The sequence below is a fragment of the Podarcis filfolensis genome (assembly GCF_964270895.1).
Source record: "Podarcis filfolensis genome assembly, chromosome: W".
In the NCBI taxonomy this organism is placed as follows: Eukaryota; Metazoa; Chordata; class Lepidosauria; order Squamata; family Lacertidae; genus Podarcis; species Podarcis filfolensis.
Genome location: NC_139619.1, coordinates 24443200 through 24468347, shown reverse-complemented (window position 1 = coordinate 24468347; position 25148 = coordinate 24443200). Strand labels below are relative to the sequence as shown.

Sequence of the window (25148 nt, the reverse complement as noted above, 5' to 3'; positions counted from 1 at the left end):
CCCAATTTTTCCTCTCAGAATCCCCTAATATATAATTCATTTCACAAGTAACAACAACAACAAAACAATTAGCAAATCCAGATGCTGATTTTTCTTCCAAATTCACTCTGAGGAAGAGACCTGTGTAACTCAAAAGCCTGCACATTTGGTTTCAAAATTAAATTGACCCAAAGCACAGATATTGCTTGTCTCTTTCTATATGGTTGTTTAGGGACTGGGGGACCAAGGCAGCTAAGCTAAGAAGATTTTACACAACACACACGCATATGTTTCAGACAGACCACAACTCCCTGAAAAATAGCCAGGTTCCCCTACCCCAGGTTGAAGGAATCAGCCACTCACCTGACTGGCTGCGTGTGCGGCTGCTCAGCACCACAGGAATGAAGTCCCGGAAACTGTTCTTTGATTTCTTCTCAACAAAAGCTGAGGAGGATTGTTTGGTTGGGGGGAAAGAAAAGAAAAAAGAAGAGAGCTCTGAAAACTAAACTGCCATTTGGAAAAATACAACTATTGGTCCAGGGAAGCTGTACATCTTCCGTCCTGCCCCCATCCCCAGAGATCTTAGCCACAAGCAGGTGTGAAGCTGGGAAAGTGAGCCCACAAACCCAAAAGGGGGTTTTCAGACACACAACTCGAGATTAGGGCACAACAGATCAAACTGTGCATGGGTTCAGTCATTCAGTCTGCTCTGTCCCACTTCCACATTAATCGGAAAATATACTTTAAAATTTTCATTTCTATCCTGCCCTTCCTGTCACCTAAAATACACATTTAAAATGTATTTTGGTACTCCCCCCCAAAAAATCTTTATTTATTTATTTTTAGCTACGAGCTGTATTGCAAAATTTGAACAGCTGCAAAACCCAAAGGACAGTTGTGTTCTGATTTGCATTATCATCAGCTTGTACCCTCATGCCCAGCTCAACAGGCAAGTGGTCCTGCCGTGGTTGCACAAACAAAAACTGAGGTAGAGGACATTGCAAAAAAATAAAATAAATAAAATAAAAACCTACATTTAAGTTATCTAATAGGCTTGATGTTTGTTAAACCTTTGCTTACATGTAACCCTAACCCTAACCCTTACAAAAAAAAAAAAAAAAGGAAAATGCTAGGTACGTGTAATGGTTCTAGGGGTTGCTCGTGTGTAAGCCGGTGCCAACACCTGGCTGGGTTGCCTGAGTGAACCTTTTCTGTCCAGACAGCCACTCACCCGTGGCTGTCTCAATCGCTGGCAGAATCCGTCAGTGGGCGTTTCTTAAACTTCTTCCAGCAAAGAAGCTCTTTGACGCCTAGTCTCCTCCTACTCTCCCTGCGCGGAAGCCTTCTGCGCAAGGAGGGCGTAGGCAGCGGAGGACCCTTACTCTCCCCGCTGGTCCCCGGCAAGGAGTCATGGGACCGCCTCGCCGATTCCCCCATCTGCCCCCCTTCTCCACTGGTGCTACGCTGATTCTCTTCCCCCAGAAGATGGGCTGCCTCTCCCCATCCCGGGACGCTCTCTGGAATCCCTCTGGAGCTTGCTCTCTCCCTCCGGCACTGATGGCAGTTCCCTGACAGTACGCTACTGTATTTTAAGGAAGCAAGCCAGAAATTCAGATAACGGGCCTCATATATCCCAGAGAGGATGGACAGAAACGCCTCACACTGCAGGTAGCAGCTCTGCCCTTTAAGGGTGGCTCACACCCATTTTGATCATCCCTCTCTCAAGAGGTAGGCAAAGAAGGACTGTGCCCAGCAGTGAGAGACCCTTGCTGGCTACAGGACCAGCGTAAAAGAGTCTTCCATGGATGTTGGACACTTTTAGGAAAGGCAATCATCAGAGCGCAGACCCGGCTCCTGTACCTTCTTCGCAGCTGTGCCCATGATGCCCTGGAGCTGCCTTCCGGAGCTTGCGCTTCACACGAGGGCTGCCATGCTCCTTCGTGGAGCCCGACTTGCTCTCCTGCTTGCTGACCTCGTGGGAGCTGTGATACTTCTGCCACTGTGGATACAGAAGAGACACACTGGCAGTGAGAAGAAGCAAGAGGTCTTTGCCAGATTTGTTCCACGTTATTTTTTCCATGTTTGTACCCCGCACCTCCCCCCTTCATGGATCACTGCCTTGCCATGGCGAAGGGGCTTGAATAACTCAGAGAAGCTATGAGCTATGCCATGCAGGGCCACCCAAGATGGACAGGTCATAGTGGAGAGTTTTGACCAAACGTGACCCACCTGGAGCAGGAACCGGCAAGCCACTCCAGTATCCCTGCCAAGAAAACTCCATGGACAAAGACAACAGGCATATAAAAGTTATGACGCTGGAAGATGAGCCCCTCAGGTCAGAAGGCATCCAACATGCTACTGAGGAAGAGCAGAGGTGTAATGGCTTGGCTCTCCCACAGAAGCGAGAAACCAGCAGTAATTATCTCAGGTTTATTGCTCAAACACATAAATCACTCCGGAGCTCCTTCACTCCATGTCTAACTCCAAGTTAGCAGTTGCCAAGTCTAAACTCCGCCCCTTCCTCTTCTTCCAACAGTGGAAAAAACCCTTCCGCTTCCGTTCTTTTTCCCTCCTCTTACTGACCTTTTCCCGCCTTAGAGTCTTTGGGCTAGCTATTCCCAGCCTCTCTCCTTCTGTCTCTGAGCTAAGATTGGTGTTTAGAGCTTTTTTATCTTCTGCTTGCTCTCTGCTCTCTGAAGTTCTGCCACTCCGCTGCCCCTCCTCCCTCTCACATTCCAGTCTGCATTCCAGTGTCCTTATCTCTCTCGGCTTGCTTAGATTCCCAGCCTCTGTCAGCTCCGGAACGAAGCTGACATCACCCCCTCCTCTAAGCCCCCCTTCCTCCTCCTCGGCTTCGCTGCCTGTCTCGGAGGGCTCTCTCTGCTCTGGTGCCCACCATGTGCCAGTCTCTTCAGCTTCTTCTTCACTAAGGTCATCCTCTTCCTCCCACCCTCTGGGCTTGGGTTTGTGGGGGAACCTACGGTGGAACTACCGTTGCAGGTCTGGGGCATGTAAATCCTGGCTTCGCACCCAGGAGTTTTCTTTTTTTTAATAAAATATTTATTGAAGTTTTCAAAAAGTTTAAGGAAAAACAAAACACACACACACAAAAAACCAACAACCCAAAACAAACATACGCCTTTCAATAACATTTTTCCTTGACTTCCCCACATCTCCTCTTCTTGTATTCCAATTCAATTTTTAGTTCAGCAAGTTCCTATCCCCAAATTTTACCTTATTATATTTAAATCCTTTTTGTTTAACCAATTTTAACATAAATCTCAATCTTAATACATCAAATCTTATTCTTAATACCTTTTTCTAAAGTCGACCCCAATTCCATTTCACGATTTCCCCATTTTAATCTAAAATAGCAAAACAGATTATTTACAAGAAAGAAAGAAGAAAAAAAAAGAATATATTTATACCGCCTTTGGATAGCCAAAACCCCACTCCCCGCTTTTCCCGGTTTCAATCTCCAACCACTGTCCATCAATCCATCTGGTATCAGCCTGGTGATCTCACATCCGAGGCCCTTAAGTCTCTCTCCTTTCCTCTCTGCCGGTTTTTTTGATAATCCTTTGTGTTGAACACCAGATCTCGGAGAAGCTCTGTCCCCATAAGGTCCATACTTCTTCCTGCCAGGCCACCATATTTAAAATTGTAATCCAAATCTTGTTTTTTACTTCTTTTAAGTCCAAATGTCCCAGAAACTCCTGCTTCCACTTTGGTCAAATTTGTCTTTCCCTTTAAGTCCATCTTTACAGGCCTCTGGCCTGCCAGGTCTCCATATTTATGATTGTAATCCAGATCTTGTTTTTTGCTTCTTTCTTTCATCCTCTGCTGCATTATAGCTCCTCCTTCCTTTCCTTCTAAGTTGTCATATGTAGCTTCTTCAAATTTCTCAAATTCCTTTTCTTGTTCAGCTGCAAGAGTTTTTAGTTCAAGGGCACAGTCTTTTTGTTCTGGTACAGAGACTTGAGTCAAGTCCCTTCCAATTTCCACAGGTTTGCTTGCTTTTTCATTCAATATTATGACATTTTTAGACAAAACAATGCTTTGTTCATGCAGTTTTCCCAGGCTACGAAAGATCTTCTCAAGTGCCGTCTGTATTTTTCCACTTACAGCCATTCTGAAATGTCCCAGAGCCCCCTCTAGGGGAGTACTGGTTACTTAGTATTCCTTCCAATTGTAAATCCAAAAGTCCTTTATTTTCCTTGATTTTCGACAATTTGTTACCTAAATGTAACAAATGTGACCAGCCGAGGCAATAGAAACAAAGTTCTCTCTTTTTTTTTTCCCTCTCAGCTTTGACAGCTAATTTGACAGCTGTCAAAGTCTTTTAAGTCTCTCCAACAGGCTCCCTCGCGGATCGCTCCCGGGTCCTGGGGGAGGGGTAGCAATCCACTTTCAGAATTAATTCTTATCCTCCAGCACATTCACTTATACTGCCAAAACGTGAAATTAGTTACTTTTGACTTCCCACGAAGAAGATGTTCTTTTCAACCTTAGTTATCTAGTCCTTGCTTTAAAATGTTTACAAAAGGGGGAGACGGACTTCCTCTTTGCGCCTTCCCCGCTCGTGCCGAATCAAAAAAGGTGATTTTTAGTATCCAATTTCCATAATACTCACGGGTTGTTACTTTTAGTCCAAATTTCAAAGGAAGAAGTCAGCGCTCTCCAACCATGGCATGCGGCTTCGCTTCGCGGAGACGGGTAGACAGCTCTCAGCTCCGCGCCGCTCACCCCCGGTATGTTCCGGAGCCTTTAAAAAGGCTCCTTTGCAGCGGGGGGGGACGCAAATGGAGCCCGCCGAGCCTTCAGTTCACAGGCTACCCCGCCTGTGATTTTTTCCGGGTCCCCGCTTCGCCGTAGCGGTAGAACCCTGGCTCCACGAAGCAGATTTCCTCCGGAGATCGGAGGAAATCCGCCATTACAGTTGCTGGCGCTGACCGGAAGTCCCGCACCCAGGAGTTTTCTTCAGGTCCATAACCTTTCCATGACACAAAGTACTGTAACTGTCTTCTACACAGTCTTGAGTCTAAAATCTGTCGGATCGCAAACTCCTCCTGATCCTCCACCATGACCGGAGGAGGAGGTGTCTGTTTAGGTTCCTGGCAGGGATGTGCAGGAACGTATGGTGACAGGAGAGCCCTGTGAAATACAGGGTGTATCTTCATCGAGGCAGGCAATCTCAATTTAAACGCTACGGGGTTTACCTGTTCTACCACTTCAAATGGTCCCAATCGCCTTGCCTCTAACGTCTTGCACCTCCCCTTTGTTGGTAAGTCCTTGGCCGACAACCACACCTTGTCCCCCACCTTGATCTCTTCTCCCTGCTGTCTACGTTCATCAGCATTCCTCTTATACGCGTTTTTAGCTGTGTCCAGCTTTTCTCTCAGTAGTTTGTGTAACACCTGCATCTCCCCTACGAACTGTTCTGCCACTGGCACCAACAAGGTGTCCTCTGGTTCTGGAAACGCCCTCGGATGTCGTCCATAGTTGGCCAGGAACGGTGTTTGTTGGGTAGACGCGTGTACCGCATTGTTGTACGCGAATTCTGCTAGTCCCAATTTATCCACCCAGTCCTCTTGCTGGTAGTTCACGTAGCAACGCAAGTATTGCTGCAACGTAGCATTGGTCCTCTCTGACTCTCCATTGGTTTGAGGGTGTCTCGCTGATGTCAGACACACTTCAACTTCCAAAAGCTGCATCAGCTTCCTCCAAAACTGTGAGGTAAATTGTGTTCCTCTGTCCGAAATCACTCGCAATGGCAGCCCGTGCAGTTTGAACACGTGGTCTACAAACATCTGGGCCATTTCCTGTGCCGACAGCAGCTTTGGGCATGGCACGAAGTGCGCCATTTTCGTGAACAAGTCCACCACGACCCAGATGACTGTCTGCTTTCGAGAAGGAGGCAAGTCTGTGATAAAATCCATCGTGATCGCCTCCCAAGGTCCTTGCGGGGTCGGAAGCGGTTGCAGAAGTCCCACTGGTGCTGCTCTAGGTGTTTTTGCTCGCTGGCAAGTGTCACATGCCCTGACATACTCCTGGGCCTCTTCTCTCATCCTGGGCCACCAAAACCGTCTCCTTAGTTGATCTACGGTCTTGTACTGCCCAAAGTGACCCGCCGTCGGGTTGTCGTGGCACTGCCGCATGACTCGTGCTCACAAATCCCCTTCTGGCACGTAGAGCACCTCACCCTTAAACAAGAGGCCTTCCCTTTCAGTGAATCCTTCAGCGCTGTTCTCCTTGTTACGTATCGCTGCCAGTTTCTGCTGCGCAAATTCATCTCCTTGTGTTTGGCGCCTGAACTCCTCTACACCGACAATCGATGTTGCTGCTAGTTGCAACTGTTCTGGCTTCAGAATGTGTTTCAATTCTTGCTTCTGTTCTCCCGTCATGTATTCCAGTTTCCAGGACAAGGCGTCTGCCCTCTGGTTCAGGTGCCCTGGTACATATTGTATGCAGAAGTTGAAGCAGGCAAAGAACTGCAACCACCTGATCTGTCTCTGGTTCAGTTGTCTCGCGGTCTGCCAATATTCCAAGTTCTTGTGATCGGTGTGCACCTCCACTTGGTGTTGTGCACCTTCTAGGAAATGCCTCCATGTCTCCAAGGCCTCTTTTATAGCCAGCAGCTCCCTTTCCCAAATGGTGTAGTTCTGTTCCGAAGCGTTAAGCTTCCGCGAGTGGAATGCACACGGCCGTGAGTCCCCGTGGCTGTCTTCCTGCAGCAGCACCACTCCTACTGCCCTTTCAGAAGCATCCGTCTCCACTACCATCGGTATGTACGGATCTGCGTGGTGCAGGTACTTCTCTGCGGTGAACATCTCCTTGAGCCTCTCAAACGCGCACCGCGCCTTCTCCGTCCAGACGAACGGCTTCTTGCCCCTCAAGCAGTCAGTGAGGGGTGTGATGAGCTGCGAGTAGTTAGGCACGTACTTCCTGTAGTAGTTAGCGAAGCCCAAGAACCTCTGCAAGTACTTCTTGGTCTTAGGCTTCTGCCACTCCAACACCGCCTTCACCTTCGCCAGATCCATACGCACCCCCTCAGGAGACACGCAATACCCCAAAAATTCCACCTCTGTCATGTGGAACTGGCACTTCTCCAACTTGGCGTAGAGTCTATGTGCCCTCAGCCATTGCAACACCTCCCTTACATGTCACACATGCTCTTCAGGACTTTCTGAGTATATCAAAAGATCATCAAGGTAAGATACCACGTTCCTGTCTAGCAAGTCTGCCAAAACATGATTGATGAAGGCCTGGAAGGTGGCTGTGCCCGACTGCAACCCAAACGGCATCACTAAGTACTCAAAGGTCCCATATCTTGTATTAAAGGCCGTCTTCCAATTGTCGCCTTCCCTTACCCGTATCAGGTTGTAGGCCCCCCTCAGGTCCAACTTGGTGAAAATTTTCGCTGATCTCAACCTCTCCAGCAGATCCCCAATACGTGGCAAGGGGTATCGGCTGGGAATCATGAGCTTGTTGGTCCTCCTATAGTCCACAACGAGCCTTTTTTCCGGGGTGTCCCTCTTGCTTATGAAGAAAACTGGGGCTCCCCCTGGTGCCTTTGTTGGTCGGATAAAACCCCTTGCCAAATTCTTCAGCAAGAACTCCCTCAGCTCGGCTAACTCCATCTCTGACATGGAATAGAGGCGACTGGTGGGTATCTGGGCCCCTGGCACCAAGTCTATTTTGCAGTCATAAGGGCGGTGTGGGGGTAACTGGTCTGCCTCCTTCTCACAGAACACGTCTCTGAAGGCCTTATACTGCAAGGGTATGGAACTCTCTTCTCCAGTGAGTTTCCCTCCTACCTCCGCCCCCTTCGCTCCCACCTCTCTAGGTACTTCACGCCTCAAGCAGTTCGCTTGGCAAAAGGCTGACGCGAACGTTAAGGAGCGTTGGCACCAAGCCACGACAAGATTGTGTTTTGTGAGCCACGTCATTCCTAGGACTATGGGGTGTGTCACTAACTTAGTGATATGGAACCTCATTGTCTCCTTGTGTCCCACCACCTCCACCCCTAACAGTTGTGTGGCTTGAACCACCTCCCCCCCTATTAAGGGTCAACCATCTATCGTCTGTACCTCGATTGGGGAGTCTTGTTGCTGTGTCCCAAGGTTGTGTTGCTTCGCAAAATCTGCATCTACAAAGTCTAGAGAAGCCCCCAAATCCACCAGTGCTTGTCCTTGCACCCTGCGACCATCTGGGAGTTGTAGCGTCATGGGCAGAGCTATCCCAGGAACGGCTGGTTCCATTTGAGGCCCCTCTACTGACTTGTCTCCCAGCCCCTAGCCTCTCTTAAGGGCTGGGATTGGCCGTTTCCCGACTGTTCTGCTTGGGGTTTGGGCTTTTCCTCCACCCTGGTCCCTGAAAGGGATCCCCCTGTCTTCCTATCAGGACACTGTTTAGCCAAATGCCCCTGCCTAGCACACACGAAGCAAGTGCGTGGCTCCTGACGCTGCTGACTCCCTTCCTTCCATGCCTTCCTGGTTCTCTCCCCTTCCACCGATCCAATCTGCATCGGTTCAACAGCTTCTCCCTGACTAGGTGTGCTGCCAACCCCCTGTTCCGGAAGCTTGGGAGTGTAGGCCCTTACCCCCAAGGGCCCCCCTGCCCCCCTCTTCTCTAGCTTCCTCTGCTGTTGGCGTAGCCCTAGCTGTAAGGACGCTTGAACTATCTCTTCCAATGTCTGCATGGGTTGCATCTTCGCCATCTCATCCAGGATCGAAGGACTCAGCCCTGCACGATACATGGCTGCAAGGGGCTCTGTGTTCCGTCCCCAGCCCACCTTGTGCACTAGTGAATTGAAGGTAGTCCAGTAAGAGGCCACAGAGTCACCCCCTTGTTGCAAGTTCAGTAGCTGCTGCTCTGCAGTGGCGTGTTCCAGTGGGCTCTTGAACATGGCATCCATCAGTTTCCAGAACTCCTGCAGGTTCCCTAGAGCACTGTGTTGGGTCTCCATAAGGGGGATACCCCAGTCCTTAGCTGTCCCCCCCCCCCAGTCAACTGATCAGACATGCAACACGCTGCTTATCTGAGCTGATCTCAAGTGCAAAATGTATCTGGCTTCAGTTCTAAAGGCTGCATAACTTTCTGTATCTCCATTGTATTTAGCTGGGATCAGTCCAGGCCCCCTACTGGCTCTGAGGTTCCTTTTCTGTTCTGAAGTCAACCTTTGTTCTGCAGTGCTCCTGCCAAAATGTCTAATTGGCTTTTGAGCTGCCACGTGTAGCTCCTTAATTCTGTTATGGGGTCAGTGGGCTCTCCTGCCCCCCCCAGCTGCTCCCCCAGCTGCACTTCCTACGTCCGGTACTTGCCCATCCAACACGGTCTTTGATGTCCTCCGGTGTGAGAGATTAAGATGAGACTCAGCAATCTGTAATGGCTTGGCTCTCCCACAGAAGCGAGACACCGGCAGTAATTATCTCAGGTTTATTGCTCAAACACATAAATCACTCCGGAGCTCCTTCACTCCGTGTCTGACTCCAAGTTAGCAGTTGCCGAGTCTAAACTCCGCCCCTTCCTCTTCCAACAGTGGAAAAAACCCTTCCGCTTCCGTTCTTTTTCCCTCCTCTCACTGACCTTTTCCCGCCTTCGAGTCTTCGAGCCAGTGTGGTGTAGTGGTTAAGAGCGGTAGTCTCGTAATCTGGGGAACCGGGTTCGCGTCTCCGCTCCTCCACATACAGCTGCTGGGTGACCTTGGGCCAGTCACACTTCTTTGAAGTCTCTCAGCCCCACTCACCTCACAGAGTGTTTGTTGTGGGGGAGGAAGGGAAAGGAGAATGTTAGCCGTTTTGAGACTCCTTAAAGGGAGTGAAAGGCGGGATATCAAATCCAAACTCCTCCTCCTCCTCCTCCTCCTCCTCCTCCTAGCTATTCCCGGCCTCTCTCCTTCTCTCTCTGAGCTAAGATTGGTGTTTAGAGTTTTTTTATCTTCTGCTTGCTCTCTGCCCTCTGAAGTCCTGCCACTCAGCTGCCCCTCCTACCTCTCACATTCCAGTCCGCATTCCAGTGTCCTTATCTCCCTCGGCTTGCTTAGATTCCCAGCCTCTGTCAGCTCCGGAACGAAGCTGACAGCAGGACAAGTACAAGTAGATTCAGAGCTGATGCAGCGGCTGGGCCAAAGCCGAAAGGACGCTCAGTTGCGGATATGCCTGGAAGCGAAAGGAAAGTCCAATGCTCTAAAGAAAAATATTGCATAGGAACCTGGAATGTAAGAACCATGAACCTGGGTAAGTTGGATGTAGTCAAAAATGAGATGGCAAGAATAAATATTGACATCCTGGGCATCAGTGAACTAAAATGGACGGGAATGGGCGAATTCAGTTTGGATGACCATCATATCTACTATTGTGGGCAAGAATCCCGTAAAAGAAATGGAGTGGCCCTCATAGTCAACAAAAGAGTGGCGAGAGCTGTACTGGGATGCAATTTCAAAAATGATAGGATGACATCGATACGAATCCAAGGCAGACCTTTTTGTTAGGATATTTCCGTTCCACCTTAAAAGGGAGCAGGATGTTTGTGTCACAGCCTGCGCATTTCCTGTTCACAGGATGTTTATGTTTTCTGTTGCTTTCGTTTCTCTCTTGGTGTCGAAGACACTGAAGCAGGCAGTCATGTTTTTTTGTTCTGATCAACGCTGAATAAAACTTGTAAATAATGCTCTCCTGAGTGCGACTTTTGCTGTGCATTATCTGCTGATAGAGTGTGCATGAGCCCAGGAATGTGGCAATCTAGTTCTGCAAGCTCGTGTCGCTAATTGCTGATACTGTATCTACGGGAGATCGATGGATCGTCCGGAGTCGACGTGGAGGCAGTGATGGCCTTTGTCTCCCTGGCAATATCCCAACAACAGGTTATGGGCCCAGATTCACGGCACTTACAGGAGAGTAAGACTGCGACAGACTGCTGAGGTATGTGTGGGAAAGCAAAAGCAAATGAGGCTTTTCTGTTTGCCGCGGCAAGAGTCTCTGATGTCCGGCTGGCCTAATTGGTCTGGGAGCCGAGCCAAGCAGGCTTCGTGATTAATGGGAGCCAAGATAAGGAGTCTCTGAAGTGAAAAAGACTCACGGCTCAAGTAAAGAGCTGGAATGGAGTTTTTCCAAGCCTCTGAAGCTGCTGAGTGCCCAAAGTTAAATCGGCACAATTATGAGACCTGGGCAAAATGGTGTGAGAGTTTGCTGCGTCAGTTTGGAGTGTGGCATACTGTGTGTGAAGCCCCTCCAGTTCCTCTGACAGAGAGATGGAAGGCTCAGAATTCGAAAGCTGTAGACGTAATAGTCCTGTCCGTCTCTCTGGAGGAAATTGCTACGCTAGCTGGCAACACGACTGCACGTCAGATGTGGAATGCTTTGAAAGTAGCTCATCTGCCAGTCATCCCAGCCCAGAGTTTGACTGCATCGGAGGTCCTGGCTGTTTCCCAGAATGCGAGTGAATGCAGGGATGCTGAGGGCACCGGTTGCAAGCTGCAGGGGGAGCTGACTGTGTTGTCATCCCAGGCAGCATTCCAGTCTCCAGGGGGAGCCAAGGAGTCGGCAGCTGAGAGCTCTGTTTCTCATGGGAGCCAAGGTCAACTTTGCAGAGGCCGGAAAGCCAGAGGTAAACAGAGGCAGATGCCTGCAGATGGCCCGAAGCAGAGGGAGGGTGAAGAGCCCACGCCAGTGGAAAACAAGGCTTTGTTTGCTGGCACAGCTTCACCAAAGGCTAAAGGCAAGGTTGATGGCCAGGAGCAGGGGGGCAAGCAGCAAAAGCCCATGCCGGTGGAAAACAAGGTTTTGCTTGCTGGAAAAGCTGCTCCAAAGGCCAAGGCCAGATTTATTGTGGACTCTGGTGCAAGCCGCCATTTGTCAAAAGATAAGCACCTGTTTATCTCCTTCACACCTCAAGACGGAGAGATCCACCTGGCTGATGGAAGGACGTTGCAAATTGCAGGAGTAGGGACTGTGAAACTGGCAAGTCTGCACACTACCATCAGAGATGTACTTTTTGTTCCAGGTGCTGCGGACAATTTGCTTAGTGTCCCACAGCTGACTGGGCGTGGTTTTGAGATTTCCTTCAAGAGGAGCGTCTGTGTCATCAGGAAAGGCAAAGAGGACATTTTGCTTGCAAAGTTTATGGATGGCTTATTCTGTATAACTTATGATGACAATGCTATTATGTCTAATGTTGATTCTTGTTGTGTTGCACAAACTAACAAGGTTCTTCATGCAGGATGTATTCATGATCAACATCGAAGATTTTGTCACATGTCTTGGCATGCGCTGGCCAAGATGCCTGAGTTGGTTGAAGGTTTGAACATCAAACCCTGTAAGTTTCACATGAAATGTGTATCTTGTGCAGAGAACAAGGTGAAGGTTGCTCCAAAAGGCAAGGAGTCTAGCAGGCAGGCTTCCAAACCCTACCAGCTAGTTCACGCAGACCTGGTTGGTCCACTTGCGCCCTCTTTGGGTGGAGCAAGGTACTTCATGGTTCTAATTGATTCTTTTTCCAGGTACATTCATGTGTTTATGCTCGAGCAGAAATCGCAAGCGTTTCCTAGGTTCAAGGCATTCTGTGCTTGGTTGGAGAATGTTCACGGTAAACGTATCGGCTGTTTGTTTACTGATCGGGGCGGGGAGTTCACTTCTCAGCAGTTTGAAGCTTTCCTGACTGAGAAGGGAATCCAGCATGACTTGTCAACGCCTAGATCGCCATGGATGAATGGACTTGCGGAGCGAGCAAATCAGACTTTGCTTCAAGGCCTGAAAACCTTGTTGCATGATGCCAACCTCCCTGAGAAGTTTTGGGGGGAAGCTCTGTCGACGTTTGTTTATTCCTATAATCGCAGACTGTCATCACCTATTGGTTGTACTCCCTACAAGAAGATGTTTGGTAAGAAACCGAATATCAAGCACATGAGAATCTTTGGTTCTGACATGTGGGTACACACCCCACAGAGCAACAAGCTTGGGAAGCGTGGGGCACATGGTTTGTTCATGGGGTACGAAAAAGGTGCATAGTATGGATGACTAACTCTAAGTCCATTAAGTTCACAAAGAGTGTTGAGTACAATCCTAAGTGGGGGGAAAATGTGGGAATTTTCCAGAGTTACCCAGAGGAGGATGAAGGTGATGTGAAAAAGGCAGATAATGTTGAGAAAGCTGAGGATGAGGATGATGATGATGATGATGATGATGATGATGATCAGAGTTCGGATTCCAGTTCAGTGGGCGGCGCTGCTGCTGGTGTCAGCGACAGTGATGACACAGCAGACTACAAGAGCGCAAAGGCCTCAGTCAGACCATCTGATGCGTCTGACAATGAACTGGAAGAACCACTGTTCACCATTGGTCACTTTTCTCCTAAGAAGGAGGAGATGAGTCCAGAAGACTTGCGTCTGGTTCACAGGTCTGAAAGGGCGACCAAAGGTAGACCTCCAAAGAGATTTGCTGATGAGTTTGCTAAGACGGCAACTGCTGTTCTTAGTAGCTCAGAGAAGGTGTGGGAACCTTCAAGCTTCAAAGAGGTTCAGGAGTTAACCTCTAAAGATGCTGAGCCTTGGCTTAATGCCATGAAGGCTGAAGTTGATTCCTTGAACAGGAACCAAACTTGGGAACTGGTACCGGTAGTCCCAGGAATGAGACTGGTTGGCAGCAAATGGGTCTTCAAGGCCAAGACAGACCAGAATGGCAAGGTTGTCAGACACAAAGCCAGATTGGTTGCCAGAGGTTTTTCACAGGTACCAGGACAGGATTACCACGAGACCTACTCGCCCACCGTCAAATATGAGACCATTCGGCTGATGCTCAAAATCGCTGCAGAGGAGAAACTGCATGTTTCCCATCATGACATTAATACAGCTTTTTTGTACGGGATTTTGGGGGAGGAGCTGTACATGCTTCCACCTGATGGAATACAGATACAGAAGGGAATGGTCTGTAAACTGCGGAAATCCTTATATGGTCTCAAGCAGAGTGCCAGGTGTTGGAACACAAAACTCACTGAGACATTGCTTTCTCTAGGTTTTCACCAGGGCAAAGCTGATCCGTGTGTGTTTGTCAAGGAGGAGGGGCAAAACAGACTGTATTGTTTATGTTTTGTTGATGATCTTCTGATGTTTTGGAAGAATCAGGCTTTTTACCAAAGCACCCTCGCTCAGCTGAAGGAGCACTTTGACATGAAGGATCTTGGTGAGGTATCCAACTATCTTTCTCTGCAGGTGGAGAGGGACCAAGCAGGTAATTTTCTGGTACACCAAACACAGAAAATTGCTGATGTATTAACCAGGTTGAATTTGGTTGATGCAAACCCAGCAGACACACCGATGGTGACAGGTTACCAGGTAGATAGTATTGCTGAAGCATTTTCTGACACCACACTGTACAGATGCATTCTAGGCAAGCTGAATCTCATTGCTAGATGTTCAAGACCTGACTTAGCTGTAAGCACTAACCTGCTTAGCAGACATGCTAATAATCCTACTGTTCAGGATTGGAAAGCTCTGAAGCGCATAGCCCGGTATTTGAAAGGGACTATGCACTACAGGCTGAGGTTCACCAGTCAGAAGACTGGAGGTCTTGAAATCTTTGCAGATGCTAGTTTTGGAAGTGACACCACGGATGGTACAAGCACTTCTGGAGTATGCTACATGTACAACCACTGTTTGTTTGACTGGCTGTGCAAAAAGCAGACGACAGTGAGCCTAAGTTCCTGTGAAGCAGAACTCAATGCTCTGTCATTTTCACTCATGGATTGTGAATGGTTGATGCAACTGTTTAAGGACATCGGAGTTTCTGTGAAATGTCCTATACAAGTGTATCAAGACAATAGATCCTGTTTGGCTTTGCTGAACTCAGAGAGTTGCAAGCAAAGAACCAAGTACTTGCAGATTAAGCTACATTGTGCAAGAGAGTGTATTCAGAAAGGACTCATTCAGGTGTCCTACATGGCAGGAAATGAAATTCCTGCTGATCTGTTGTCTAAGGTTGTTAACAGAGAACAACTTAAGGTTTACGTACAAAGGTTGCAATTGGGTTGAACCACAGGTACTACAGGTTACACGGAAAGGGGGAGGATGTTAGGATATTTCCGTTCCACCTTAAAAGGGAGCAGGATGTTTGTGTCACAGCCTGCGCATTTCCTGTTCACAGGATGTTTATGTTTTCTGTTGCTTTCGTTTCTCTCTTGGTGTCGAAGACACTGAAGCAGGCAGTCATGTTTTTTTGTTCTGATCAACGCTGAATAAAACTTGTAAATAATGCTCTCCTGAGTGCGACTTTTGCTGTGCATTATCTGCTGATAGAGCGAGCATCAGCCCAGGAATGTGGCAATCTAGTTCTGCAAGCTCGTGTCGCTAATTGCTGATACTGTATCTACGGGAGATCGATGGATCGTCCAGAGTCGATGTGGAGGCAGTGATGGCCTTTGTCTCCCTGGCAGTATCCCAACACTTTTAACATCACAGTAATCCATGTGTATGCACCAGCTACTGGTGCTGAAGAAACTGAAATTGACCAATTCTATGAAGACTTACAACACCTTATAGAAGTGACACCAAAGAAGGATGTTCTTCTCATCATAGGGGGTTGGAATGCTAAAGTAGGGAATCAAGAGATAAAAGGAACAACTGGCAAGTTTGGCCTTGGAGTTCAAAACGAAGCAGGGCAAAGGCTAATAGAGTTCTGTCAAGAGAACAAGCCGGTCATCCCAAACACGCTTTTCCATCAACACAAGAGACGACTCTACACATGGACATCACCAGATGGGCACCATCGAAATCAGATTGATTATATTCTTTGCAGCCCAAGATGGAGAAGCTCTATACAGTCAGCAAAAACAAGACCTGGAGCTGACTGTGGCTCAGATCATCAGCTTCTTACAGCAAAATTCAGGCTGCTAATAACAAGGCCAGTGGAGGTGATGATATTCCAGCTGAACTATTTTAAAAGATGATGCTGTTAAGGTGCTACACTCAATATGCCAGCAAGTTTGGAAAACTCAGCAGTGGCCAGAGGATTGGAGAAGATCAGTCTACATCCGAATCCCAAAGAAGGGCAGTGCCAAAGAATGCTCCAACTACTGCACAATTGCACTCATTTCACACGCTAGCAAGGTTATGCTTAAAATTCTACAAGGCAGGCTTAAGCAGTAGGTGGACTGAGAACTCCCAGAAGTGCAAGCTGGATTTCGAAGAGGCAGAGGAACCAGAGACGAAACTGCAAACATGCGCTAGATTATGGAGAAAGCTAGAGAGTTCGAGAAAGCCATTTCCGACCTGGGAGGAGAGGGGGTTGCGGGCAGAAATCCCTCCCACATCACACACGCGGGGGCTGGCCTTTGCCCCCGCGTGATCAGGGAATCCCCGGGCGTATCGGCGACCCGGCCCACCAATCAGCGGACCGGGGAGGCGTGGCCTAGCCTATTTAAGGCCAGGCACGCCCGGGGACCGCCCTCTTTGCCCCCTTTCCAGCCGAGGGGTTTTTTGTTTTTTTTTACCTTTCCAGCTGAGCGTCGGCTTTTTTCTGCCCTTTGTTCCTGTTACTGCACAGCTTTTGGGAGCGTCACTGAGTTGGTGTTTTGCTTCCAAGCTACATTGGAGTTGCTGGGATGTCCAGAAAGTCTCCCCTGATCGTCCTGCGCCTGGCTAAGTACTTGGGTGTGGGGGGTGGTCTCTTCGCAGACGGGTATCTGCGGGGCTGTGGATCTTCCTAGACTAATTTTCCAGGCAGAGAGGTTTAAATCCGTCCCTGCCTTAAGCCGTGCATGCAGCTTCCCTGCTCACTACGCATCTGCTAGGACCTTGTCGTCAGTGGGGAGGCTGCCTTTGTGATCAAGTAGCTCGGAGCATTACCCCCCCCCCAGCCCCTTTATTTCCCCAGCCTCTTTATTTCTCCTCTTTCGTGGTGGGGAGGCTGCAGTTGTTGTTGCATAGCTTGGAACATTCCTCCCCCTCTTGCCTCTTTATTTTCACCTCATTTGTGGCGTCGCTGCAGCTAGGCAACCAGCAGCATTTACAGGCGCACGTGGTGAAGCTTGGGCACCCATCTTTTGTAAGGGCGAGGTACTGGCAAACAGCCGTCGCCATTTTGGAGAGCCCACGTGGCGAAGCGCAGGCGGCCATTTTAAGTAAGGGAAGGGTACTGGCAAGCATATTCTTTATGGTTCAGACTTGACTGTGATACAGGGCTGCTCCAATCTTTGGGGGAGGGAATAATAAGCGATATTAACCTCATTCCTGAGGACTTTGGCAACCCCTGCTGCCTGGCGTTTTGAATAATCACCCCCTTACACACTGGGGAGGCTTGTATTTACAACTTTGCTTTACTCTTCCCTCTCAGCAGCAGCTCTGACGCTTATTATAAATTGCCAGCATAGGCTAGCTGCTCTGTGCAGGAAGCAGCTACATTGTTGCGATCCCTCCCGCTGCTGGCTCCCAGGTCTGCAGCAGTACAGGGGAGAATCTATTGCTGCAGCAGGTTTCTGAATGACAGGCTTTTAAAGTGTGGTTATTGGGGGAAATACTTTAAACAATAATAATATAATAAAGGAGTCTTTGGTAATGCTGAGTACTGGTTTCAAAGTCCTGACTGCTGCCTGCCTTTGAAATTAATTGGTGCAATTAGCAAACACTGTGGCTTATATTGTTATTTCAGCTTTCCTTTTAAAGCCTCAACTCATAGAGGCAATTAAAGGTCTTTGGAGGGCTGAGTGCTGGTTGTAAAGTGCTGTCCGCGGGCTGCTTGTAGGATTGATTGGTGCAATTGATTGATTGGTGCAATTGATTGATTGGTGCAATTGACTGATTGGTGCAATTGATTGATTGGTGCAATTGATTGGTGCAATTGGCAAGCACTCTGGCTTATATCTTATTTCAGCTCCGCTTTTATAGAGGTCTATAAAAAGGCCCAGAAAGTGGTAAAGGACTACTTTGAGATAAATCTGAGAACAGAAGTGGAAAAAAGAGTAATTTGGGACGCAAGTAAAGCCGTCATGCGAGGTTTTTTAATACAACAGAATGCCATAAAAAGGAAGAGACAGAATGAGAAGAAAGACAAGATCTTGGAAAAGATAAAAGAAGGAGAAAAAAGATTGAGATCCAAACCAAAGTCACATGAAATCTTGAGAGAAATTAAGTTCTACCAGAGACAATATATGGAACTGATGAATCAAGAGATAGAATGGAAAATAAAACAAATGAGACAAAAGACATTTGAATCGGCAGATAAATGTGGGAAACTTTTGGCATGGCAATTGAAGAAGAGACAAAAACAGAATACGGTTACAAATTTAGAAGTGGAAGGAAAGAACATTTATAAACCAAATGAGATCAGAAACTGTTTTCAGAGTTATTTCAGGAGACTTTATGCACAAGGATTAAGGTCTTCTGGGAAAATGATTTATAATGAAATGAAAAAGGTGCTTAAATGCACTTTCGTGAAGAAACCAGAAGCTTTCCTCCTGGGCATGGTAGGTCAATTGGTGTCAAGGAAAGATAGGACGTTTTTTATGTATGCTACAACAGCAGCAAGAGTACTCTTAGCAAAGTATTGGAAGACACAAGAACTACCCACACTGGAAGAATGGCAGACCAAGGTGATCGACTACATGGGACTGGCGGAGATGACTGGCAGAATCCGTGACCAAGGGAAAGAGACGGTGGAAGAAGATTGGAAGAAATTTAAAGTTTATCTTAAGAATTGTTGTAAAATTAATGAATGTTAAAATGTCTTGGGTAATGCAAAATAGAATTGCAGTGACAAACAATTGGATATGAGAAAAAAGATTTAAAGAAAGTGCTATAAGAAATTGAAATTAGGGGTTGCTGGAATGATTTAAAACAGGGATGCAGAAAGGGGAGGTATGGGGAAGTTGTTGAAAGAAGGTTTAAGGAAAGAAAGGTCAAGAAATTATACGTGTTTATATGTTTGTTTGTTTATGTATTGTGTTGTATTGTCTTTTAATATGTGTTGAAAAACCAATAAAAATTTATATATAAAAAAAAGGAAAGTAATTTGAGATTTCTCAGGTCTCGCATATAGTTTGTAATGGCTTCTGGCGGGGACCAGCAGGCATCCACCTCTGGCAATCAGTTGGCACCTGCCACAAGTAATGGTAGCGCCCAAGTAGTGGCCATGCCCTGTGACCCTCAAGCCTTTGCTCAATTTTTCAGGGCGTTTGAAACATTTTATAGGCAATGTAGGCCTGGGGCTTTGGCGCTTCCGGCCCCAGAGCCATCTCAGGAGGTAATACCCGACACTCCTCCTAACAATCTAGGGCAGCAGGGCATCCCAGCCGCTGCAGTGGGCAGCGCCCAGTCAGAAACCGCAAATGTAGGTCGCCCTAATACCCGTGCCCAGGCAGCCATTACTAAGAAAGCCAACCAAAGCGCCGGAAAGGGTAAGGCACCGGCAAAAGGTCCCGGCAAGGGGAAGGCTACTGCCAAAAGGACCAGCAGCAATGCCTTTTCACAGGTGGTAGACATTCCTAGTGTGTTTCAGGAACAGCAGCCCCAGCACAGCTCCACCGAGGACAGCGCGGGTTCCGGCTTGGAGGAGGAGCACATGGAACCTCAAATTGCTCAGCCAGCGGCCAGTGTGAACCCGGCCAACGCAGAGGTCCAAGGAGGTAAAAGAAAGTCCAAGAAGAAGCACACGTCTGCGAAGAAGAAAAGAAGTAAGCAGTCCGAGTCGGAAGATGAGTCAGGTACGTCATCCTCTGATTCGGATAGCGAGGGCCCCATGGATGGTTACTGGGGTCTTGGTGAAGGGAATCATGGGATCCCACTTTGGGCGCATGAAAGGAGGGCGAATTCCCATTGTAAGACTTTCAATGGAGTACTGGAATGGAAGGACGGGGCATTAGTGGAGGATGTAAAAGTTGCCACCAATCAGTCCACCGATTTTATATTGGGGAACCATTTGTCCCAGAAGAAGAGGAATAAGATCCTCAATGGGGACTATGTGGACATGTTCACCCTTCTCCCTCCGACTAAGCTAACAGGAAAAGGTGAGAAGAGGCGCTCCTTTGGTAAGCGGAGGTATAGGTCGCCTAGGGCAGAGCGCACCTTTGAGAATTGGCTGGATGGGTACCAGGTTTTCATGGGAGTCGTTTGCACTGCTTATCCTCGGCGCTCCATGGATTTGGTTGCTTATTTGGCTCACGTGAGGAGGGCACACGCGCTTGCGGGGGGAAATGCCGCCTTAACATATGACGAGAATTTCCGTAGAAACGCTTCTCTCCTGCCTTCCACCCGATGGGATCTAACGGATCCTAATTACTGGGGCGAGGACGTCAATCCCTACATCCAAAAAAAAAAAACACCAGGATTCAGCCAAGGCGGGTAAGACAGAGGCGAAGCGGCGCCGCCACTGCTGGGAGTACAACAGGGGTGTATGCTCGCGATCCTCCTGTAAGTATATTCATGAATGTGAGCGGTGCTGGGGTAACCACCCCGCCTCTGCGTGCTTCAAGAACAAACAGCAGCCCTTTCGTGGGGGCAGGGGGTTCTTCCACAACAATAACAGGGCCACCCCCGGATCCTCCCACCAAGGGCCCGGTAACCGCCAGTAACTTGCATCTTGGTTTAGCCTCCCCCCCCCATTCGCCTTCAGCCCCTCAGAACCCTGCTGGATCAATACCCCGATCGGAAAGCCGCGCAATACCTTTGGGAGGGGTTCTCCACTGGTTTCAGGATCCCCGTGGCTTTCCCCCCTAACACTGGGGACCCACAAAATCAAAAATCAGTTAGGGAAAGGCCAGAGATAGTCAGGAAAAAGATAGAGAAAGAAATCAGTGCAGGTAGGGTTGCAGGTCCCTTTGCTGAGCCTCCAGTGGAAGGACTGCACCTATCCCCGTTAGGCATTGTACCAAAAAAGACCCCAGGGGAATTCCGCATGATCCACAACCTCTCTTACCCAAGGGGAGGCTCGGTCAATGACGCGATTCCCCAGGAGCTTTGTACGGTGAAATACGCCTCCTTCGATCAAGCAATAAAAATGATCCGCAAATTTGGGCAAGGGGCACTCCTTGCCAAATGTGACATTGAGTCAGCGTTTCGCCTTCTTCCCGTCCATCCAGCAGACTTCCGTTGGTTGGGCTTTAGATTTGAAGGGGCGTATTTCATTGACAAAGCAATGCCTATGGGCTGTTCCGTGGCTTGCTCAGCTTTTGAGTCGTTTAGTACCTTTCTGGACTGGGCCCTATGCCTTAGGACCGGGTCGTCGGGCGTATCACATTACCTCGATGATTTTATTTTGGTAGCAGATAACAGGCAGCGATGCTCCGCCCTCTTGGAGGCTTTCACGGCCCTGGCAGGTGAGCTGGGGGTGCCACTGGCCGCAGAGAAAACGGAAGGTCCATCTACTTCATTGGTCTATCTAGGCATTGAGTTAGACACCGTGGCCCAAACGTCCAGACTGCCTCGGGAGAAACTGTTAACCCTTTAGGAATTGATACAACAGCTACTGCCTCTAAAGAAGGTTACTCTAAGGCAAATTCAATCTCTGCTAGGTCACCTAAATTTCGCTTGTAGGGTAGTGGCACCGGGTCGACCTTTTTGTGGCCGTCTGGCCAGACTGTCGGCAGGTCTCAGGGCACCGCAGCATAGGGTTCGCCTCTCTAAGGAAGTCAAGGCAGATTTGGAAGTCTGGCTGCAATTCCTCGATAAATACAATGGCATATCCCTGTGGCAGGACTCCATGGCACTCAATGCCGACTTCCAAGTCCAGTCAGATGCAACAGGGTCCTTGGGTTTCGGAGTTTATTTCAGGGGTCAGTGGTGTGCAAAAAGGTGGCCAGAAGAATGGCAGGGCCAGCCCATTTCGCAGGACCTTACATTCTTGGAATTTTTCCCTATCCTAGTGGCAGTACATCTCTGGGCAGAGCAGTTTCGCAATCATAGGGTCTGTTTCAACACAGATAACCAGGCAGTGGTAGCGGTTCTTTCCAGACAGTCTGCGCGCACCTCTAGGATGGGAGACTTGTTGCGGTCCTTCGTCCTCCTGTGTCTCGAGAACAATATATATTTCTCAGCCAAATTCGTACCGGGCATTAATAATGACATCGCGGATGCTCTGTCTCGCTTTCAGATGGAGCGCTTCCGCTCATTAGCGCCGGATGCGGAACAATCATCGATGCCTTTCCCGGAGCATCTCTGGAGTCTTGGGAGGAAGAAGTGATGAAGGGAGTATTTGGTGCAGTCGCCCCTTCCACAATGAGATCTTACAAGAAAGCGTGGGCCGACTTCCTAAAGTTCCGCAATAAATTTCCCAGCGCGAAACGGAAATCTGTTCCCTCAACGAGGGAGGTCCTCCACTATTTAGCCCACCTGAAGGAACTGGGCAGGGCACCTAAGACTCTCAATATTCAGTCCGCAGGGATTTCATATTTTTGTAAAACCTTTTTCGCCACCGACCCGTGTGCTAAATTTATAGTGCGTAAGACTTTAGAAGGGTGGTGCCGGCTTCAGCCCCCCAGCTCTGACAGGAGGAGGCCCATAACTTTCGACATTCTGACCCAGATACACAAAAAATTGCGTGCAATATGCTGGTCAAAATACGAAGCTCGCCTATTCTCGGCCGCTTATTCCATAGCCTTCTTTGGGGCCCTTCGCATAGGGGAAGTGGTTTGTGAGGGAGGGGCTCTCCACGCCCAGAGGGGTATCCTCTTAAGTGATCTGACCCTTTCAACAAACGAGCTTATAGTCCAAGTTCGGAGCTCCAAGACTGATCAGCAGGGCAGGGGGGCCCTTCTACGGTTACCAGCCGCGCAAGGTAGTGGCCCCTGCCCGGTTAGGGATACGAGGCGTTTCCTCTACCTAAGACCCAGTAGCCCAGGCCCCCTGTTAATTCATGCCGACGGATCGCCTTTGGCTAGGCACCAGTTTACACGGGTGATGCGCAGGGCTTTGGCTGCATGCGGGCTGCCCGCAGCCGAATTTGTGGCTCACTCCTTTCGGATCGGTGCTGCAACCACTGCTGTGCACCTCGGGCTCTCCACGGAGAGGATAAAGGATCTGGGCCGGTGGAAATCTAATGCATACAGAGCTTACGTAAGAAAGAATCTATGACTAGTGGGCGCGCGTCTGACCTTGGTTTCTTTGTCTATTTGCTTTTCAGAATTCCGAAAGGTACGCATTTGGTTGGTGGGCCACAGCATTTTGCACTGGGCCAGGAATCGTGCCATGAGCACTGGGCTGGGGCAAAACTTGAACTTACCTGCAAATGTTGAGCTGACGTGGATAGCGCGAAGAGGGATGCGCTGGAGCGAATTTAAGCCAACTGTGATGGCGAGAGCCGCCTCCGAGGGCCCACCGGATGCCTTGATCATCCAGTTGGGGGAAAATGACCTAGCGTACCGCAAAGCTATTGATTTGAGATGGAACATCTATGACGATTTTGCTGGCCTGATGGCGGTTTACCCAAACATTACTATCCTGTGGTCCTCGTTGCTTGAGAGGAGGACATGGAGGGATTGTGTCAGCCCGGTCGGAATCAATAAGGCAAGAAAGGTCTTGCAGCGGGCTGTGGAGCGTAGAGTGGCAGCTCTGGGCGGGGGCGTCATTGGCCACCCAAGCATCCAGTACAGCAACGAGGCCCTCTACAGATGGGATGGCGTGCATCTGTCAGATGCGGGAAATGATATTTGGTTGGGGGACATCATAGCAGGGATTAGGAATTGGTTACAGGCTTGAAGGTATTGGCGGCGAGCTTTGCTCGAGTGGCGGTTAGGCATTGGCAGGGGTCAATTGTTATGCAAATGAAGGGGGGAAGGAAGCGCCATCACCTTCCCCAAAAGGAAAGGGTAGTCCGGTAGAGGACTCCGGGGGGCGTTGCCTTGTCCGAAACCTAGGGAGGTAAGGGCCTCCGGCACGCCCCAGAGCGGTGACACCCGTGGGATCCTAGTTGGCGTACTTCAACAGGACTCCCACGGCTTGTGGACAACCCTTCCCGGTCCCCATGCCGGGTAGTCGATAGGAGCCAATGCCTAAGGCCAATACCTTCCAATTCTGTAATCAATAAAGTTGTGGCCTTTTTTATGCCCATTAACCTTAAATGCTGTGTCCAGTGTCTTCATTTCACATGGGGGAGGGGACTTGCCACGCAAAGACATCTACTTCTGCTTCATTGACTATGCAAAAGCCTTTGACTGTGTTGACCACAGCAAACTATGGCAAGTTCTTAAAGAAATGGGAGTGCCTGATCACCTCATCTGTCTCCTGAGAAATCTCTATGTGGGACAAGAAGCTACAGTTAGAACTGGATATGGAACAACTGATTGGTTCAAAATTGGGAAAGGAGTACGACAAGGCTGTATATTGTCTCCCTGCTTATTTAACTTATATGCAGAATTCATCATGCGAAAGGCTGGGCTGGATGAAACCCAAGCCGGAATTAAGATTGCCGGAAGAAATATCAACAACCTCAGATATGCAGGTGACACAACCTTGATGGCAAAAGCGAGGAGGAATTAAAGAACCTTTTAATGAGGGTGAAAGAGGAGAGCGCAAAATATGGTCTGAAGCTCAACATCAAAAAAACCAAGATCATGGCCACTGGGCCCATCACCTCCTGGCAAATAGAAGGGGAAGAAATGGAGGCAGTGAGAGACTTTACTTTCTTGGGCTCCATGATCACTGCAGATGGTGACAGCAGTCACAAAATTAAAAGACGCCTGCTTCTTGGGAGAAAAGCTATGACAAACCTAGACAGCATCTTAAAAAGCAGACATCACCTTGCCAAAAAAGGTCCGTATAGTTAAAGCTATGATTTTCCCAGTAGTGATGTATGGAAGTGAGAGCTGGACCATAAAGAAGGCTGATCGCCGAAGAATTGATGCTTTTGAATTATGGTGCTGGAGGAGACTCTTGAGAGTCCCATGGACTGCAAGAAGATCAAACCTATCCATTCTTAAGGAAATCAGCCCTGAGTGTTCACTGGAAGGACAGATCCTGAAGCTGAGGCTCCAATACTTTGGCCACCTCATGAGACGAGAAGACTCCCTGGAAAAGACCCTGACGTTGGGAAAGATGGAAGGCACAAGGAGAAGGGGACGACAGAGGACGAGATGGTTGGACAGTGTTGTCAAACTGCGGGAGGCAGTGGAAGACAGGAGTGCCTGGCATGCTCTGGTCCATGGGGGTCACGAAAAGTTGGACACGACTAAACGACTAAATAACAACAAGA

At 48.7% G+C, this 25148-nt stretch overlaps 1 protein-coding gene across 1 annotated transcript in view; it reads right to left on the bottom strand.

Annotated features, from left to right (window-relative positions):
- LOC310753865 (BCL-6 corepressor-like protein 1) overlaps positions 1-25148 on the bottom strand; it is a 68482-nt gene that overhangs the window by 29926 nt on the left and 13408 nt on the right. The window contains exons 4-5 of the mRNA XM_083595233.1: positions 1840-1978; positions 343-423 (exon numbers count right to left, since the gene is read on the bottom strand). Coding sequence (XP_083451359.1) covers positions 343-423; positions 1840-1978 — 220 coding nt within the window. The remainder of the gene's footprint in view (positions 1-342; positions 424-1839; positions 1979-25148) is intronic.